The sequence below is a fragment of the Tetranychus urticae genome, chromosome 1, assembly GCF_039701765.1.
Source record: "Tetranychus urticae isolate SD_2017Ah chromosome 1, NJAU_TeUrti_SD_1.0, whole genome shotgun sequence".
Lineage (NCBI taxonomy): Eukaryota > Metazoa > Arthropoda > Arachnida > Trombidiformes > Tetranychidae > Tetranychus > Tetranychus urticae.
In genome coordinates, this window is record NC_142958.1 from 1,076,421 (window position 1) to 1,097,163 (window position 20,743).

Consider the following 20,743-nt stretch of genomic DNA (forward strand, 5'->3'; position numbering starts at 1 on the left):
CTTGTTTATTTCTTGAACCCAATTTTGTTTACCTTGTTTCTGGTGAGATAATTACATTTATATTTGTATTATCATCATCATTATGATTAATGTTTCCTTTGGGTAAATATTTAAATGTAATATTTATATCAACATTTCAATTTGCAATTCAATTTTAAGGCCTTTGTGTCTGTCTTGTTACCAGTCGTTAAAGGTTAATCTGTTAAATTGTAAACTCTTCAACAACTCCAATGATTGATATTAAACCAGTTTTTTTTATCCAAATATCTAATATTCAAATGTATAAATGGATAAATGAGTTTCAATTTCAATCAAATTGATTTTCAATTGTTCCCATTGAAAATGTACATTTTAAATAACATTTGAAATTCAATTTACATTCATTAATTTAAATATCGCTTGATTGAGTTATAATTCAATTTCGAGTCAATATTTTTACATTGTTTGAATACAATAAGGTTTCATTTGGTTCATTTGAAGATGGTTTTAATGGTAAAATTTGCTCATTTTCAATACTAAATAATTAAAAATCAGAGGAAATGTTGTTCTGTAAACGGAAATTCCTATTGTAATCAACTAACCGAGACTTTACCTGTCAATCAAATTGTCTACAAACTTGTATTCAATTGAATGTTACCTTTTTTTGGTCACTGTTTGCCTCTATTCTTGAGTCAAAATATCAATTTAAAATTGTTGCTTCAATTATAGTCACAGGTCTTTGGGTTATAATTGGATGAAGCACTAACCAGATAACTCAAGCTTCCAGTTTACAATAATGATAGTAATATGATGATGATTCTAATGATGAAGACAGGTAAGATGGATAAACAATAGCTTGTAAAGAATTGGTTTAGGTTAATGTAAAGGTAGAGAGAGGAAGAAAAAAGAAGAAGAAGAAACAAGTTAAAGTAACAAATGAAGCGAATCACAATTTTATCAAAGGTCTGATGAACCTGATTTACTGATTATTTTACACACATTTAGCCTCTCTGTTATTAAGGAATCCAACATTGATTGTAGTCCGCATTTCCACCTTGATTTTTACAGCATTTCATTCCACTGTTTATGATGGTGATTAGGTTGAGGTTGATATTGAGATGAATGTTGATTTAATGGTGAATCGCCATTAGCCAAATGGTAAAATTGAAAGGCTGGAAACTCATCAATTGACAATCAAATTTGTTTTTCGGTTTGCTTCTGTAATGAGAAAAGATTGGGATTAGTTAATTGTTTATTTCAAGTAAATTTAGCGATGACAATTTTTGGGTTAATCATCTTTTTTCTGGTGTATTAGCTTTCAAAACATTATTGTTTTACTGTATGACCTGGAAAAGGGTTTTATATGCAATTTAATATAAAAAACGAGTTAAACACAAGCAAACAATTGGATTGACTAAAAAAAGGTTGTAACAATCAGTACGATTAGATGGAGAAATACAATTTATTAATTTATCAATACAAGTTATTGCAAGGTTAAGTTGAGTAAAAAGAGTTATTTGTCTTTAGTTACATCAGCTGATGTGGAGATGATCTCACCTTTTTTTTGGGTGAACCCGATTTAAACAATCAAAACAATTGATTAATTATTGAGAAATGATCGATCAATGATGATTACTGTTAACAATTAAAAGTACACAAGGCTGTGTGAAGGTAAAAGACAAAGGCCAAGTGTTGATCAAATTGTTACATCTTTTGTATCCAAGTGATCACAATGAGATTGGATGTTGTTGTATAATGATATCGACCCGTTGTTTTGGCCTTTTATCTGTAATTAGAACTGAAACAATTTATTTTATCTGCTAATGATCATAATCAGGATAACAATGAGTATGAAGATGATCATCTTGATTCTGAGAAAGTGAATCAAGCGATTGCCGAAAGGGCGAAATGTTTACGTTTTTCATTTCGCTTTCAATAGGAAAAGGTAATTGTTGATGATTAGATTATCTTGATTATCTGTGTGATTAATGGGAAAAAGACTAATCAAGAAAATGATTGAGTTTATGGTTTTGTATTGGATTCATGAATATCACGTTGTATCTCACTTGATTCAATGATAATCTCATATTAACAGCAACAATTAAAAGATGTTTAAAAGTGAAATCTTTTTCATCTAAAGATTCTGTTAAATCACAAACATAACACTACTGCAATGATTTTGAGTATTCATTGCAATCTTGGGTTAAGTTAATCAAGGGAAAGTTAAATTCGTGATCAACAGTTGATTGATTTGATAACCACAGAGTAAATCAAGGTGAATGACTGAAACAATTCTGACTACAATCAAGTAAACAAACCTAGTTTCAGTCAATTAGAAAACAAAAATTTAGTCTCATTTAGAGTTGAAATTTTCAAAATAGTTGAAACAATTTATGATTGATTCTGGTTTAATTTGTTTCAATTTGGTTTGATTTTTGTTTTGAGTTCAAATTTTTGGCTCTTAATGAATATTATTATTCAATGATTTACATAACATTTAATAACAATTATCTAATTTCTGGTTCATTGTTAAACCATCAAACACTCCTTAATCAGAATGGTTTCATTTCACCTTAAAGTCTAGTTATAAACAACCCTTAAAATTAATCAATCATCATCTGTTTAATCAAATAACTTTCTCAATAAATTCATTTCTATTCCTTTTCACATTATTTCAATTCATTGTAATGTTTTCCTTTTAATTTTTGCTCTGTCTGCAAAGGCAATACAATTAGCCAACAAAGATAATCATTAGTTAATAATGATATTTAACTGATGATTACTCTTGCTTCAGGCAGATCTGTATATTAATATCAAGAAAGATAAATCAAATTGCTATTTCATAGCACATTAAAATGAAGTCTTACCTGATAGAGTAACCATTATTTGGAGGATTTTTTGGTTAAATTATTAAATGGAACAATCGACTTTGTGAATGTTAATTGCTATCAAAAAAAGGAACCAAACAAGAGGTTTAACCAGCCATGGCTGGAAAGGCTTTGGTCATTTGAAGCATTTGTTGCCCAAAATGGTTGACCAATTATGTTGATCAACAGAATAAACTTGCTAACTTTTCATTGAATAGACTTGATTGATGATTAAAAACAAATTGCTGGAAAAACTTGACGATTTAATTTGATTGGCATTCATCGTGATTAGGATTCCTTGTGAATGTATCATATGATTTATTTTGGTTCATCACACCATCACTTGGTTATTGGGTTTAAGCGATTTTGCGTTTTCCAATCCTCCTTCAATAATAACTCTTTGCAATTAAAGTTGACCATCTCAAAGCGGTTGATAAAATATTGTTAATATAAAAATAAACACGATCTGGATCAATGAAGATTAGATGATTGATCATCATGATAATCTAGTGATGAGAGAAAAGGAAGAAAAAAGGAGGAAAATAAACTTAAAGCTCAATCTTTTTTTGGCTTTACCATTTACTCAAGGTAAATCAAATGAGATTATAATGATATTATTGAATAATCATTCTTAATCTATTCAGTATCAATTAGCTTACCTTTAAAAATGGACATTTAATGAAATAACCAGCAATTTACCAATATAAGTCAAGTTTAACAGTTTGTTGTCATCTTGGCGTGATTGAAGCGACCAGGCAACGGTTTAAGGATCCAAAGACAATCATTAGTCAAACAGCTTTAAACCTTGAACTTGATTTGTTTAGTTGATTGTTAAAGTTGAGATTGATGTTAAAGATAATCATGATAATGATTACACAATTAAAAGAAAGTCCCAGCAATTAATATGTTTGTTCAAATATTGTAACAATTGTAGTGTCAGAATGTCAACAAATCTCAAGCATAAGACAAAAAAACGGTTAATAAAGAGATTCAAATTTAAGGCGCAAAAAACAAACGCAAATTTACAGTCTTATACTTTTATTTGTTGACAAAAATATAATTTAACTTTAATTGTGAACCTTAATTTGCTACAATCAACAAGACAATTAAGATTATCATCAGAGTGAACTGAAAAATGAATAAATAAATAACAACACAGTTGATACGTGTCGATGATTGAAGCAATTGATAAAATGAACTTTACTGACCAAATTATTGGTCAGAGTGAGAGTGACCTGAGATCCTTGAATAATGCCATTTATTGTTTAATGCAAATTTTAATGATAATAATGGTCATAAGGATAATCAAAATGCAACATTTGAGAATAAAGTGACAAACTTTAAGATGACCAGGCAAATCTACTGTCCTTATTTTGGTAGTTGCCTTTGATAATAATACAATAATCAACTAATGGTTCAAATGATGGACAACAAGTAAGATTATCTCGCTTTTATATTCAGGTTATCCAACAATCTTATATCGGCTCTTAGCACGTCTTTTTTATATTCAGCAATCCAACATCACCATCATTATCATCACCTCCTCCACCTCCTTCATCAACATTAATTTGCTTATATTCACATAATCTTCTTTTGTTAAATTTGCTATTTTTTCTCAGTCAATTTTCATCCAAATTGTTGCCAACAAAGTGTTATAATTGATTTTCCGTGCGGACTTGGTGACCTTCTGTGTATATCTGTATATATGTTTGTCACTCAACGGACTCCAGGTTGCTGGTGGTGATTATGATGGTAATGATGATGATAATGATAGGATGAAAATAGTCGATGGACAGTTTAGCTTGAATAATGTGGCTCTTATTTTCAGTTTGTTTTGTCCACACGAAGTAACATGTTACTTGCTATGATAATCAAAATTGATTGATGATGAGAGAAATATGATGATCAATCTGAATAACAATCCTTGTGCGTTGGTCTTGGCTTTGTTGTTGGTGTTGATTATGGTGGTGGGGACAATCATCACCCCTTGAATAACCCAGAAAACCGTGATTTAATGAAATTGCCAGAAAACCATGTATGAATATAATGTACATTACACTTCCTAATTGGTGTCAATTCAGAGTTGACGGGTTGCTGTTGCTTCATTAATTTTGATTAAAAATTTGTTGCTCTTGCCAATTGTACAGCCATTGAATAGAATGGAAAATGTTCCAACATTCAATTCAACAGGCACTTGTTGCCAACAATTATCGTTAAAAGATAAATCAACAGTAAATCACCAATGCATTTTATATTCAATCACTTTTACAGTTACATCGATTCAATTGGATTCAGATTGTCAGCAATTTTTTGGCTCCAACATGAAAAAGGTTGAATAAATTCCTGTTTGATTGACTGATTTGATGCTTTTGCCTTTACGTACTAATCATAATGGTGTTGTTCATGATTATAATGATGGTGATGGTGAAATTTACTCCTCATCGTTCGAACTTTGTGTTTCTTTCCTTTCCATGATCCAACTTGAGGTGTACTTTTTCAAGGTTAATTCATTTTCAATTCATTCTTCCATCAACTTCACATTCTTTTGCTGCTTCATTAAGTTTCATTTTGCTTGCGCTTTTTGACTTGTTTTCATTTGAAGCTTCTTCATGGTTAGTTCATTGGGATTGAACAAAATTGTAAATATTATCAGCCCTTTGATGGTACTTTTTACGCAAAGCACAGAGCGTCTAAGTACTTTTTGTATAAATTCAGAATCCAATTTGTACTCGTTTCAAATCCTTTACCAATTTGATCCAATTTCGCATTCCTGATACATTTGATTTAACACTGATTGATTTTGGAGGAACAAAATCTAAAACAAAAATGTAACACAATCAATTAGTTCAATCAATCTAAAAATACGAAAAAGTAAAACAAAAGTATATCAAAAGTATACACACATTTTCACCTTAATTTCCTAATTTCAAGTCAACTATTCGAAGCACGTTAATTGTCAGTTAATTCATTTAAAAATTTGGAATTTTATCTTTTATAATGAACCAACTAATTAATTGTGACCGGACGAAAAAAGCACAAACGCAAGCACAAAAGACAATTGTGCGATTGTCCTCAAGATTGAAAGGTATATTTTGATATAAATAATGTTAGGAAGACACCAGTTTTGAGAAAATTTATGTTAAAATTGACATCAAAAAACGCTCAAAGAAAAATAACCATTTCAAACGTAACTTTGTATTATTTAATCGTAATCAAAATAGCAAACCATTAATCCATTTAGAGACGATGAAAGAAGTAATTGTTGAACAGCAATTTATAAACGTCCATCCATTAAAGCACACTGGACGGGTAAAGTAGAGTACAAGAAAATATGGAGATTATGATAATGTTATAACATTAGACAACAAAACAAAATCACTTTAGGTGTTACCCTCGATTGTTGATTAACCATAAACACAATTATTAACTAAAATAAAGGTGTTTTCCTTCCAGAAAAGTTAATTCATTTTTGATGATCTCAATAAATAATAATGCAGCCAAAAACAAATTAACATAACAATAAGACAAATATCGAGCGGTGAAAAATGGAGCCAATTGACCATATGATTACGACAAGCACCAACCCCATCTACAATGTATTGTAAAATTGTAGCTCAGTGTAAATCTGAACAAAAGCAAACTGTGATTTGTATGGATTTAACAATTTAGCATTTTTTTAATTTAGATATTATAATATTTGTTGACTGTCATCTTTGATTGTTATTACACCCTAAATAAACCATCAATTATATCTTGTATTATTGTAAATGGTTATTTTGAATGGACAACATCTCAAGTGTTTATAGCCATTAATATCTGGTTCAACTTAAAATGGTAAGTGATCATTTTAATATCATAATCAAATAGTTCTTATACAATTGTACAGATGAAAATAAAAGGAAACAAACAATCAACATCATGTATCCATTACCTGTATTATTATCAAGAGCAAATCAACAATTAAATTTATATATTTACCTTATTTTAATGTTGGTGCTTTTCAAGTCAAAAAAAGGTAATCAATTTAAATATCATTGCTCAAAGAAAGTATAAAAGGTTGTATTGTTCAAAGTTGGTCAAGGAAAAGGTTATTTACAACAAAAAATTGATTATTAATGTTAAAAGATGTTAATTTTTCCTTCAATCCTTAATTTTTGTAATGTTCATCTTCAAAATGCCAATCCCTTAATTTGTTTAATTGTAATATTATTTACTGATTTCCTGGTTTGATAAGATGACTTGAAAACATTTGGAATCATTATTTTCGGATAACCAATTAGTTGATGTGCTATGATTGTTACTGATTGTTTGCTGATTGTTGATTGTGAAAATGTGTTTACTTTTATTTTTCCCGACCGTTTACAATAATATTAATCATAATAATCTTCAATTTAGATCCAATTGTATAGTAATTCAATACAAATCATATTTGGCGCTTCAAGTATCCAATCTTGTACGTAAGTAACGGTCAATACTCGTATCTTAATCAACTACCAGTACGGAAGTTACCAATTGTAAGATTAAACCTTTATTGCTGCTATTAAATAATAAAACAGTGACAACAATCAACCAACCAAGCAACACTGGATTAACCAAACCATTAATTATTAATTAAAGAAATGTCCGAAGAGAGGAAATTTTCTTCAAAATCAGTTTGTCTTTGCCGGTCAACATCCAACATCATTTTACTTCCAACTGATTCCTTCCAATTTTATATCTTAATTTAGATATTAACTCTTCACTTTACCACATTCATCTACTTTAATTAAATGTTAACCACCTTGATGTTAATTAAAATTAAAAAGTCACTTTTGGTTATTTCAAAGGCAAACACTTAATCGAAAAGCATTAAAAGCATAAAAAACATAAAGCATAACAACATGGCCGTTACTTGAAAGCGCGTGTTTACATTTTTAACTGCGTATTAACCAATTTGTTTCACCATTGCTTTTCCAGTTTGTCTTCATTGGTTAATTATATTATTGTGAATTTAAAAAACTTTAATAATTATTGTTAATGATCAAAGCGAAGAGATTAATTATGATATTCAATTATAATTCCTAAATTTAATACAATTTATCAACCTTTCGTGAGAATCAACTACAAACGTAACAAAGTAAAATGACTTCAACTTTGCGTTCTTTATTTGGTCAACTTGTTTTTCACTTATTTGCCTCTTCATAACCAACTCTTCCATCTAATTAACATCATTTGTGCAAATTGTCATCAAACTTCAATTGTATATTAGACTGATAACTTGTTACCGGACAAAACAGGACCATCATAATTATACAGGACAACAGACGTTCCTTTCAAATGTGATTGACAATTGAAGCTTCCGAGTCTTCAACATTTAATGGTGACTCTTAAATCTCGTTGGTTTGCTGATTTACTGGATCTTGTCAATTGTGCATTAAACTTTAAGGTGTTGATAAACCTTATTACTGTCATGTTACCGGTTCACACTCAATTTGCCGTTATTCAAATGATTATCCTGATGTAATATTAATGTGTAAAAGTAAAGGTTTAGGTTGAGATGATTCTCAGGGAAAAGTGAAGACAAATCTTGTCCTTTTTTGTTGATGTCACACCAACCAAATAGGAAAATTTACTCATGAAATTCATCAACATCATCAATATTAATTGCGAATGAAGGAATGATTTTATTCCAAATTTGAAAAGGAAAAAAACGATTCACTCATAAGTCAACTATGATCCTGTAAATAAACTCAATCCGTGCTCAATTGTTATCAAGTGGCAATACTGAAGTCTCAAAGTTAATGTTGGAAAACATTTTTCAGATTGGATTCTCAAGAGAAAGGTTAAAACTGGAAAATCAAGGCAAACCTAACTGTGATTAACTGATTTCCCTCTTTGCTACTGATTAAATTAGTAAGGTTAAGTTGTCACGCTTTCATTTACAACTCTTAATCAGTAGTTTCAACTTTTATCGCTGAATCCTAATTAAAACAAATTACCATAACCATCAAAATTCACTCTTTTTTTTGCTGATTGCCATTCAACTTTCTGGCTGATGGCTGTTCAAATACTCATTATTGTCAATAATCATCCATTGGATCAACCATGTTTTGCTAAACAATCAAAATTACAATCAATATTGGAATCAAAGATGGATCGCAACAATTGAAACCTTGTAACAATGTCAAAGTGAAAGATTGGCACTGAGAATCAATTTTATAATTAGCTGAGTGGAAAAACAAAAGATGCTGTTAACGTGAAACAATAAATAATTGAATGGTGTCTAAAAAAGGTCCAATTAAATCAACCATTTGCTGTTATCCTGAAAGTTGTGAAAGTGGATTAAATCTTGCAAAAAATTGCATCTTCTGAATGGTTAAGGATGGTCAGCATTTAATGATGATATTGTTGTTGGTGGCTGCAAAGTAAATTGGTATTCAAATGAATGGACAGCAGTTAATTATTTAGGTTGGAGGATGATGCTGATTATGATGATAAATAATATGATAGCAAAAAAAAGAAGAGATGATGATAATGATGAAAAGATTTGTAAAATACAATAGTTACAATATGACTTGGTTATCGCTAGGAAAGTAAAGCCTTTTGTTTCAATCTTTACGTTGACCTCATCGTTGTTCCCATTTACTGACACTGACCACGATCTTTTTCTTTTCTTTTCTCATTTTCATCTTCTCTTTTTTTCTCGTTTTCATCATAATCATCATCTTCATCATCATTGTCTCACTTAAATGCTACCAAACAACTCTCTTGGATCTCACTCTCTCCAGTCTAACTGAACACTGGCTTGCTTTACCAGTCTCACTGATCTCTTTACACCAACCAAGTTAACTTTCCATTCCGTTTAAACAACTAAACTTTGCTGATAAACACAACTTTATTTTTGTGATTTACTCAGTTAATTATAATTTGTTTTGATCATCAACATGCTTTAATTAACGGCTAACTCATCTCAAATGATTTGACTACTTGAAACCTTTCATTTTGTTGAAACACCTTTTCAAGTCTTCTTCAGGACTACTTCAAATATCGTGTATCATAACGTTTTTTCACTTAATTGTGCATCATCGTACTAATTGTTTAATTATTGATTTCTCAAGCTATTGATGAATACAATGAATTAAACAATTCATCATTGATTGTTGTTTTTGAATTCAAATTTTTCTTTTGTTTTCATTTCATCAACAATTTTCTTCATCCATATGTGCATCCATTATGGAGACAGTTGATTCCATACAACCTACCATGAGGATATTGTGGTTAACTTTATTAATTTCACTTATCGGATTAATACCAATCAACAGGATAAATGGAAATTTAGACAGTGATTATGGATCTTATCCAATGGATGAGTGTAAACCATACTCCAGGCCTGAGCCTATTGCTGTGATTGAAAATGACGCCGATATCTATTTGAATGCACTTCTCTCGGTTCACTCATCAAGTCAACGAGGTATTTACGGTTGTGGACCGATTTCACGAAAAGGACTAATCATATTTCAAGCTCTTCGATGGATAATCAGTACAATTAATCAAGACAATGGTTACATCAATGGAAAGAAAGTAAATCAATCGTTGATTCCCGGAGTTAAATTAGGTAAATACACTTTTAAATGATCTGTTTCGCTTTTACAATAGACTATGATCAAGCAATAACAAGTTATCAAGCTTAATTAAATTCAATTTACAATTTTTCCATTCAAATTGTGATACTAAACACAAATTATTATAAAAATGCTTCAAAATTTTCAAGTCAATCAAAGTTAAACAATTAAACAACAAAATATTTTTAACCTTTTCATGTTAAATTGTGTTCAATAATGTTCCGAAATTTGAGCATTTTGAACATAATCTGAGGTATATTAATACTTATAAGTAGACTTTCAATTGTTAACAATTAGCTTCGCTATTTATCATCAGAAAGCAATGTTAAGGTCAAATTGTTCGTTCCATTGCTAAATTTTTATTGATTCTTACAATAAATCAAACTAAGGTTATTTATTAACTGTGATATTATATATGCCAATCATTTCTCCCATTTTGACCAATATTATGCATTATGAATGGACAAAATGAACTTAATCAGGCAACTAAATCAATCATTGAATCAATCATCGACTATGATATGAACAAAATCGAGAATAAAATGAAAACTAAAGTTAATTGACCAAACCCTGTAATAACATAACCAGTTGATTATTATGATTTAACTATCAAGTAATCATCAACAGCAATTCATAAAACCTTTGATTTGTAAGATTAATATGATATTTCAATTTCCTCAACCTTGACACCTTTCAATTGATTCAGCAACTTTAATATTTAATACTCTAATAATTGCTATTATTCAATCAGTTATGATTAAATAATCAGTCTATTTTAATTAAGACATTATCCTTTACATGATCAATTCAAATATTTACAAAATGTCTTTAAAAAGTGAGATTCAGATTGAAGTTTCCAATTTAAACTTCATTTAAAAATTTAACTAATTTGAAAAATTTCTCACTCTTTTAACGCAATTTGTAATTCCATTAAATAAAGGAAAAAAACTGATTGATTTTTTGAGCAATTTATCATCAAATTTACGGGAAAAAAACATTTATTCCAATCTTGATCAATTACAACGTTGAAAAAGCCAATAAACTTGGCAAATATGGGAAAACAGTTAATAGTCGATTGAAAAAAATCAACACAATTAAGGTTCTAAATTTGAATCAACATTCATGAAAACTAATTGTCTTTTTTGCTTCACATTCAGGTATGAGAGTATATGATACTTGTAACCATAAAGATCTGGGAATCAATTATTTAACCAAAATATATTCCGTTTTGGAGCGAGGATCAGATGATTGTGAGGACAATTCACCAATCGATTTGGGTTCATTAACATTGATTGATATGTTTGGAGTTACCAAGGAGCCTCGATTAATGGCCTTAGCTCGTCACTATCATTTACCGATAAACCATTTGACCAGTGAATCTTTGGTTACACCTGAAGTGATTGCTAAAACATTGTCATTGATTGTAACTGACTTGAAATGGACCCAAATTGCAATTATTCATTCCTCTGATGAATACTCTCTTCAAGTTATTAAATTGCTGGGCCAATCATCGTTAAAAGATCGCTTCTGTTTAACTATGGTTCAAACATTGCCCAAGTTAATTGACGGCGAACCTTACAATGATTCAACAAAATCATCTGATTCAGTGGCTTACATCGCTGTCCTTCGCTCGGTCCTTTCCATGGTTTCTGAAGATGTTCCCATTATAATACTAGGATCCGATCTGTCTGTGAGTCGACTAATTGAGGTCATGTCTGAACGGATCAGTGCCATCAATCGACACCAATGGCTGTTCTCAACTCCTCCTGACCCTAAATTGTTGGCTCCTTTTGTTAACTCTTCAGTTTCTTTCTTCACCTTATCACCTTTTCCTGGAATTATTGACTCATTTGAATCAGCTTGGTCATCAGCTTTGACCAACTCTTTCTCATCTGAATCATCGCCATGGTTTGATGAGTATAAAGCAACCTTGAATGAGCAGTTGGTTAAAAAAGATTTAGGACGAAACAATGTTGATATACTTTGGCGAACCACTCAAGTTTTACCTGTGATTCAATTGTTATTCGTTATTGGTCAATCTCTTCGAGAAGCTTGGTTCAACCGATGTTCAGGTCAACCTGGATTGTGTCCTGATTTGGTCAAGTTAACTCGTAAAGAGTTTGAAGCTGATTTTATGGAGTTACGATTAGATGAAGGGTCAGGATCTCGGACAAGAATAGTTGACAACAGATTGAGAGGTTCAGTGAGTGGTGTAACAGAGGAAGGCATTCAACTTGCTTTAACCAAATTAACATTCAATAATGGTCGTTCAACTTCACCCTTTGCCTCATTTTCTGGTTCTGGGTCTTCATCAGCAAACTCAATTACTTACCAGCACATGATTTCATATGATTCTGCTAAAGGTTCATCTCAATTGATTGATGGTTCCGTATCATACCGACCATCTCCATGTCCACCTACAGGTTGTGAAAGATGTCTCAAAGTCCGTCAGTCGAGGATAATTGATGGTCATCATAGTGGATCCAGGGATATCGGTTTAAGCAGAAATGAGCCACCAATCGTTTCTTCAGCTTCGGAGCTTTCATCAATTCCAGTCACCAATTCTTGGACCTTTGAAAAACGATCAGATCAACCGTTATCATCATCATTCAACCCTATTGGATCAGGATTGACTTCACTGCGCGATCAAGAGTGTCTAGCTAGATGTACTTATTCCTGGAAATATGGACATCAAAAATCAGCGTCTCCATCCACCGATTTGAAAGTAACTCAACCATCAACAACTGATACAATTCATTTTATTCCTCCTGGATCAGGGTTTTCATGGGAAACTAAATTAGAAACAATTCAATTAAGTGGTCCTTGGCATCTAACTCTAGCCATTGCTTCAGCTCTTGGTGTTATCCTTATCATCGTTTCTGGCTTTTACTTCATCCTTGTTTTCCCAATCTCACTAGGAACCACCGTTTTAGGCTATTTCACTCTATTCGGTCTTGTGGCTATGTACGGAGTTAACTTTGTCTACTTAAGTCCAATTTCATTCACAGTTTGTCTTATTCGTCGACTTGGAATGTCATTAGCTTATACAATGGTTCTTTCGGCTCTTCTTGTTAAAACAATGAACATTTGGAGGCTGAAAGCTCTTCGAGAAACTGGAATTGAGAAACTTAGGCTAACAACACCTTCCCGTTTACTGCTCGTCTCCGTTTTCCTGCTGAGTCTTCAAGTAATTGTGACACTTATCTGGCTCATCTTTATACCGCCTCAGCCTAACGTTAAACACCAAGCATGTACTTGGCCTCCATCACAATCGTTGATTCAAACTGAATCAATTGTCTCTCTAGTTTATATTTTAATTCTTGGATCAATCAACATACTTTTTGCTCTCCTTTCCTGGACTCAATCAACCTCGCCGCACGGTTCAACTGTTGTAGTAACATCATCACCATGTTCAGCCAGTTCATACACCTCATCAACACCCTCAGCTTCATCTTTATCAGCTTCAGCAAGAGAGTCAAGATGGATTGCCATCTCGTGCCTTTTAATTGCCGTTGTATGGTCACTTTGGGCTGCTGTAGTTACATATTCACCACAACTAGCCACAGTTAATGGCAACTTAACCATTGTAGTTGCCAATTTGGCCTGTGCAACAATCCTTTTAGTCTGTCTTTATGTTCGTAAAATATCTTCATACCTCAGTGAACTGAGTAAATCGCGACTTGGTGAAGTGGGCAACATGAATTCAAACCTTAAACCCGCTCGTAACTCTTCCTCACGAGTGATTCACTCATCATCATCTTTAGCTGGCAGTTACTATGGAACTCTTCCTAAAGCTCAAAAGCTTTCAATCTCATTGTTTGGCCAAAGTTTAATTAATGGTTCATCACAAGCATCTTCACCCTCATCATCTCCGTCTTCCTCCTCCTCTTCATCCACTTCATCAACATCTATTGTTGCAACAACTATACCGGCAACATTATCAGGATTAGCTTCAGTTAAATCACCCTCACCAACATCTCAAGTTAATCTTTCAAGAGGCATAACCTCATCATCTGGATCAACATTATTACGTCGATCATTAAGTGAAGATCACGAATCTAAAGGATCATCAACATTAACTAGTTCAACTTTTTTACCTTCCTCTAGAGGTAACTCAAAAGGAGATGTAACCCTTGATGATGCAGCCTCTTCATGTGCATCAACATCAGGATCTATTCAGGTTCAAGCGGAAGATTTATATCCCATGGAAGTCTATGAAGGATCCAATTCCTTACAACAACAATATCACTACTTTGCTAAATCATGAAACAACAGATGACGATCAACACAAGCAGACACTTTAAATCAGTGTCGCCAAGATCATTTGATGAATAGTTAATCAAGTTAACCTTTCAATCAGATGTAAGGAACAAGTTGCAGCTCAATTGTTATCTAAGTCAATTTTAAATATGAAAAAGCGTTTTAATTTTATGCTTCTTGTTCCTCTTGAAATCTCAATTATCTGAGTATCTTACATATTGTAATTAATTTTACTCAACAGTTGAACACTTGACCAAGAATATTTCTGGCAATTCAATGGTAGGGACACAAAGTGCAACCAAAATACTAAGAGATTTGATTAAAGACAATCAACTGAAATCTCTTGATTCCACATTAAGATGGTTAGTGAAATCATTTAGAAACATTGATAAACTGTTGCAAAAACAGTTGATTTTATTGTTTATAAATTGCTGTTGAATGAGCAAGAAATGAATTTAAATTGTGCAAAACGACTGTATTTTTAAAAATTCAAATGTTTAACCATTTTAATTTTTACCCTTTACTATTGGTGAATCAATTTATTGATCAACTTTTCTTGTCTCCAATCAATGATCACAATTTGATTGTCTACCAACTCTTCACCTCTATTGCTTTTACATTTTGTAAATAGTCAACTTTACAAAATTGTAATTATCAAAGACAGTTAATTGACTTCTTCCCTTCATCTTCCCATTATTAACCTTTTTTTATATTTATAATTTGTTTAACTTGTGTGTAAATAATCAACAAATTTTACTATTAAATAAATGTAATTAATTTGCTAATCAAATGATCTTTTTTTGCCGTGAAAATATTTCATCTCCTTCTTAATCAACAACATCTTTACCATTTTGTTTGAATCCATTAGACGACTAAAGAGGATATTTTTTCCCATATATTTTAACAATCAAACTCAAGGTTTGTAAATCAGTTGAATGATAATTAAATGGATTCTAATTGACCATTGATTGTTAGTTAAGCCTATTTAATTCATTGTTGAACCAATTTAAGTCAAGTATTCCTAAAGAAAAGATAATAAAATTTAAACATTGCTTTTTAGTTTTCCTATTTAAATACCTAATTACTTACTCTTGTTTTATTACAGTGACTCTGATTTTATTTTCAGTGTAAAGTTAATATTATTTCAAGCAATTTATAATGGATTCAGTTGAAATGAACAAGAATTTTGTTGAAACTGATTTATCTGACTCAATGATTTTGATCCAAGATGAAGCTGAAGCTGCTTTGAATCCAAGCGATGTGGAACTGTGCAAAGTATATCATTCATGTTGTCTCCATGATCATGATCTAATGATTAAGAATGAGGACGTTTCTAATGAAGATGTCGAGGAAACCGAGGAAGACGAAAATGTCCAGGAATATGAAGATGATAAAGGTCAAGAGGATGAAGGTGAAGCTGGTGAAACCTTGGTTAACCTTGCTGAGGAAGAAGAGTACATCGAGTTGCAAAGACCTGAGTGGACAGAGGAAAAGGTTCACAACCAGGAATCTGACTCTGACTGTGAATCTAAAAGCACTAATGTAACCTCTCTGGACGATTCACTAGTGGCCACATCAAGTCAACAACAGTTAAATGTTGACCAACTAATTAGTAAAAATACAGCGGAATTGACTTTGACTGACAATACAAGTGATCTTGATGACAAAACTGATTTATCAAGTACCCATGGTTTAGACGAAGAGATTGGAGAGGATACGGTTGATTCTGGTCCAGTTTCAAATGACTATAATGAGGAGACTGTTGGTCTGTTAAGTGAACAATCTGATCTTGGACACAATATTACAAATACTTTGGATAACGATCAATTGATTAAAGATAAACTAGAGATTCAAACGAAAGCAATTCTAATCAATTTGACTGATCCCTTGGCTGGTAAGAGAGATGACCAAATGAGCCTTGTGACCAAGCATTCAACCCAACTTTACCGACATGCCAATTATTCTGGAATATCTTCGTACACAGCTTCCACTACTTCAACCTCAAGCTCAAACAAAACACAACAAGTAATTTCATCGGTAACGAGCAAAGCCAAACGAGCTCGTAAAGCTGTGGTTAAACAAATGTTTAGCCTTCTTAAAAAAGCACCCAAACACTTCAAGTAATCATATGTTGTTGCCTTTTATAATTGATTATTTCACTTTCATTTATTTAATGTATTCCTTCACGTAATTATTTCCTCTTGTTCTTAATGTCAACATGATCATTTGTTTTTTTCATTTCATTTTTTCACTTTGATTATTTCTTTAATCCTCTTTACCTTTTGATTATGTTAACTAAACGATGGTGAACAAATAAATATATGTATATTTAAAAATCAACGGAATACAAAATTAACACAATATTAGTAACTTGATATAGACTAGCCTGGGTAACATTTACAGTGGTTAATATAAACAAAACAGTTGGGTTCAAAGAGTAACTACTCTTTGGTTACTAGGATTACCTTTTCTGGACAACAATTTACAATAAAAAATAATAAGGTAAGGCAGAAACAAAATGAACTTAAATGCAAGTCGGTGTGTGTTCGGATGAAATATCCGATCCTTTTGGGGCGAAGAAAAACAATTGAAGTATAAATATCATGTGGTTAAGAAGGTGATTTTATGGACGTGATCCATCGTCAAGAAATTATTTCATTATGTTGATGTCAATTAGATGAGTCGCTCGATTGGAGGTGGTCGGATGATGTAAGGTATGGTGACTTGATATTGTTCATAAGCTGATGGTGAGTAAACTCCTCTCATGGCTCGAGCTCGTTTTACTTTAATTAGAAACAGGATCAGCAGAATGATACAATAGACAATCAAAAGGATGAGCAGCAATAAGAAATCTTGTTTCAACACATCTGACATCATTTGCTTATTAGTTTCCTTGGTTTTAACAAGCTTTTAATCCATAAAATGTTCCATTTAGTGCTATCTCTACTTTAAGGTTTGTCTTGATTTTATCTGCTTTCATCTATGAATACACATTGAAACACCAAAATGGAGCACCGGAGCCTTGTGTAGACGAAACAGAGGGAAGAAAAAAGATATTAATCTTCTCATTGATTAATAATTGTCTCAGTTGATTACATGTAATTCATGGCATAAGAAACAATCTTTTGTAAACACATATAGCAATTATTGTATCTTCAGTTGGAGGTTTCGACTGAGCAACACAGTTGGGCAAAAGTTTCAGTTAAAACTGAGGTAGAATAATAAAAATGTTAAAAGGTTAATAAATAAAACAATTCAACTTACTTTAATTAAAAAATAAATCCTAATGCGATTGGAAAATCAATGTAAATAATTAACGGGAAAAACTTTTCTCACATGGTCTACAGTGACACCTATTGAACTCGCATAACATGATTCAATAAGTTGACTTTTGGAAGAAACTTAATTTAAAATTTAAATTATCTTCAGTATAATTGATTGTTCATTTTTGGACAGTAAAGAAACAGAATGTCTAAGAATCACCTTGATAAAACGCCAAGCAAAGAAAAGTTTATATTTTATCGGTAAATTGATTATTACTATGGTTAAAATCATCCTCCATCCATCCTTCGGATACATTCTTGAGTTATCACAAAATTGTGAATCACAATTGACGCTTAAGGTATCGCCCTCTTTTGAGACTTTCTTAAACTATTTACGTGGCGACAATTAATTTTGCTCATTTGGACTGTGATTATGTTTTGAAAACTTATTTTTGTGGTCATAATGAGCACAAAACTTGTCGCATTGAGCCAGTTTTTAACTTGAATATCCCCCCAAGTTTACTAGTTACCTGGTAACCAAAAGCCTAGTCCAATCCGTTGGCTACCTTTTAAAAAGTTACTTTTTACCCAATCAAAACAATCTTTGGAGCGACCTTTTGTTTTTCCTTGTTTTGTTTGTCAATTTGTTTTTGTTTTCAATTTTGTTATGTTCGCAAATTAATTATTTTTATATTACTTTTAGCTTTTCATTCAATTGAAATCATGGACATCCCTGTTAAAAGAAAACTAAGAATTTTGCGTGAGGAGAATAAGGTAAGAATTGTTTTTCAAAGTTGTATCTTTAACTCTAAACTCATTTTTATGTTCTCGCCGGTTGTTGACTCAACTTTCTTGTAATCGTTAAATGATGTTTTTATGTGATTTAATTTGATTAAATTCTCATAAGTACTTTCTTTCGCTGGTAGCTTGTGTAGAGAATTGCAAAAAATTGTGCCCAATATTTTCCAAAATCTAAAACGTTTGTAACTTCTATCTCACAACTGTTCTAACTTTTTTCTTTTGAACTTTTTCCAACAAGTAGATAAGAGTGTTTGTAGACTCTGATGATTGTACGCTCCCATCCACACCCCCACTTCACCGACATGCCAATTATTCTGGAATATCTTCGTACGCATCTTCCACTACTTCAACGTCAAGCTCAAACAAAACACAACAAGAAATTTCATCAGTAACGAGCAAAGCCAAACGAGCTCGTAAAAATGTGTTTAAACATATGTTTAGCCTCTTTAAAAAAGCACCCAAACACTTCACACCAAACTCCCGTGTTCAATCTTCCATCGACGCATTAAGTCGGAATATGAATGAAAGATTTGCTGCTTTAGAGGACCGACTTGACTCATTAACTTCTCTATCAAATCTAGTTGGCAGTTTTAACATCAATTCCTCAGATTATACCAATGGCTTTGGGGAAATTGGACCAGATTCACTAAAAAGAATCATCAAACAACAGAGACAGGTTTGTTTTCCCTCTCTTACACCTTAGCTAACTTTTCTCAACATCTAATTCCTAATTTTTCTTTTATCCAAAAGGAGTTACAAAACGAACGTCAAGAATTTCTACTATCATTTGCCAATGCTTTGAAACTCGCTGCTGAATCGTCGACCCAAGGGGAAGCGTCTGTCTCGAAGACCAATGGTACTGGACATTGACGAAATTTCTTCAATAATTTAAAGAATCAACAAGATTTTTCTACAAGAAAATTTCATCGAATCGCCTTTCTTTAATTCGGCATTTAAAAAGATGCCTTCTGTATTTATCAACTCATCAATCACCTCAAATTAATTCAATTCCCGTCCAATCTACCATTCTGACTATAAGTCAGTCCATTTCCACTACGATCTCCAGGATTATTGATCAGAAAACCAGCGTATTTTAAATCTACTTTCAATAATCACCCTGAATCAAAAAAGTACAAATGATGCTAATAAATGTTCAAATAATCAAAAACACTACAACCTCAAAATAAAAACTGACCCTAAACAGTGCTTATTGACTGTCAGGCCCATTAATAATAATATGATTAATAAGTTAATAAGATTCAGGGGCCTCATAAGCAACTAATCTGGTCCATGACTATAAAAGATAAATCAATTCGGGTCAAAGGTTTTCACTAGAAACAGGTGAATTTAAACCAATTTAATTAACTGAAACCAGAATTTAACAATTTAATTCATCACAAACTGCACTGAGCTAGTTCATTTATCTGACCGGAGACTTGAACAAAATACAAGTTTGCTGTTGATTAAACTGAAGTAAAGTTGACTATTTAACTACTTAACTACTGTATTTAGTAATTTTAAGTGTAACATTATTCAGTTACTTTTAGTAAGATGTTGATTTGATTAGTTTTGATTAGTGAATAAACCTTTGTGATCCATTTTGATTTACAGACATTAATGCTTGAAAAAGGCCCTTCAAATGCATTGCAGCTACCATTTGAATCTTTAAGCATCTTAACAATCATCTGCTGTTAAGTAACAAAGATTATCAGTTGTCATTGAAAGCTTTCCCAGTGAGGAATCAAGTTGAACCTTGTTAACCGATGACGATTGAAAGTAAACATAAAATCAGATGCTTTGCTTTATTTACAAGGTTAATGAACTTACAGAATATGTTAATCATGAGGCAAAAGTGGAGTCAAAATTAGCAGAAATTAACCCAAAATAATGGTAAAATTTATAGCGAAATGTTTTCCTTTAACAATGTTTAACAGTTAACCAAGTTAAAAGAAACTGTTTTAGGAAAGCAAAA

At 31.8% G+C, this 20,743-nt stretch overlaps 3 protein-coding genes and 2 long non-coding RNA genes across 6 annotated transcripts; 3 read left to right on the forward strand and 2 right to left on the reverse strand.

Moving 5' to 3' along the window:
- Window positions 1-903: 903 nt before the first annotated feature.
- LOC107369939 (uncharacterized) lies at window positions 904-3,785 on the reverse strand. The gene is made up of 4 exons (XR_001570481.3): window positions 3,506-3,785; window positions 2,847-3,352; window positions 1,537-1,777; window positions 904-1,197 (listed from the first exon to the last, which is right to left on the reverse strand). It is a non-coding gene; the product is annotated as an uncharacterized LOC107369939 (long non-coding RNA).
- Window positions 3,786-9,563: 5,778 nt separating this feature from the next.
- Window positions 9,564-15,492, forward strand: LOC107368299 (putative metabotropic glutamate receptor mgl-1). The gene is made up of 2 exons (XM_089266271.1): window positions 9,564-10,440; window positions 11,605-15,492. Exons 1-2 carry the CDS (start codon window positions 10,059-10,061, stop codon window positions 14,712-14,714), a joined length of 3,492 nt encoding a protein of 1,163 aa, XP_089122397.1. The 5' UTR covers window positions 9,564-10,058; the 3' UTR covers window positions 14,715-15,492.
- On the forward strand, window positions 15,357-17,043 carry LOC149094323 (uncharacterized). 2 transcript variants are annotated; one of them, XM_089266272.1, is made up of 2 exons: window positions 15,357-15,625; window positions 15,813-17,043. In XM_089266272.1, exon 2 carries the CDS (start codon window positions 15,866-15,868, stop codon window positions 16,829-16,831), a length of 966 nt encoding a protein of 321 aa, XP_089122398.1. In that variant the 5' UTR covers window positions 15,357-15,625; window positions 15,813-15,865; the 3' UTR covers window positions 16,832-17,043. The 2 variants fall into 2 exon arrangements, with proteins under 2 accessions (XP_089122398.1, XP_089122399.1); XM_089266273.1 differs by having other exon boundaries at window positions 15,834-17,043.
- On the reverse strand, window positions 17,014-18,167 carry LOC107368303 (uncharacterized). Its single transcript, XR_001570130.3, has 2 exons — window positions 17,972-18,167; window positions 17,014-17,728 (listed from the first exon to the last, which is right to left on the reverse strand). It is a non-coding gene; the product is annotated as an uncharacterized LOC107368303 (long non-coding RNA).
- A 398-nt stretch (window positions 18,168-18,565) lies between these two features.
- LOC107368301 (uncharacterized) lies at window positions 18,566-19,939 on the forward strand. The gene is made up of 3 exons (XM_015936109.3): window positions 18,566-18,744; window positions 19,013-19,447; window positions 19,522-19,939. The coding sequence occupies exons 1-3, from the start codon at window positions 18,694-18,696 to the stop codon at window positions 19,639-19,641; spliced, it is 606 nt and encodes a 201-aa protein (XP_015791595.3). The 5' UTR covers window positions 18,566-18,693; the 3' UTR covers window positions 19,642-19,939.
- The last annotated feature ends 804 nt before the right edge of the window (window positions 19,940-20,743 follow it).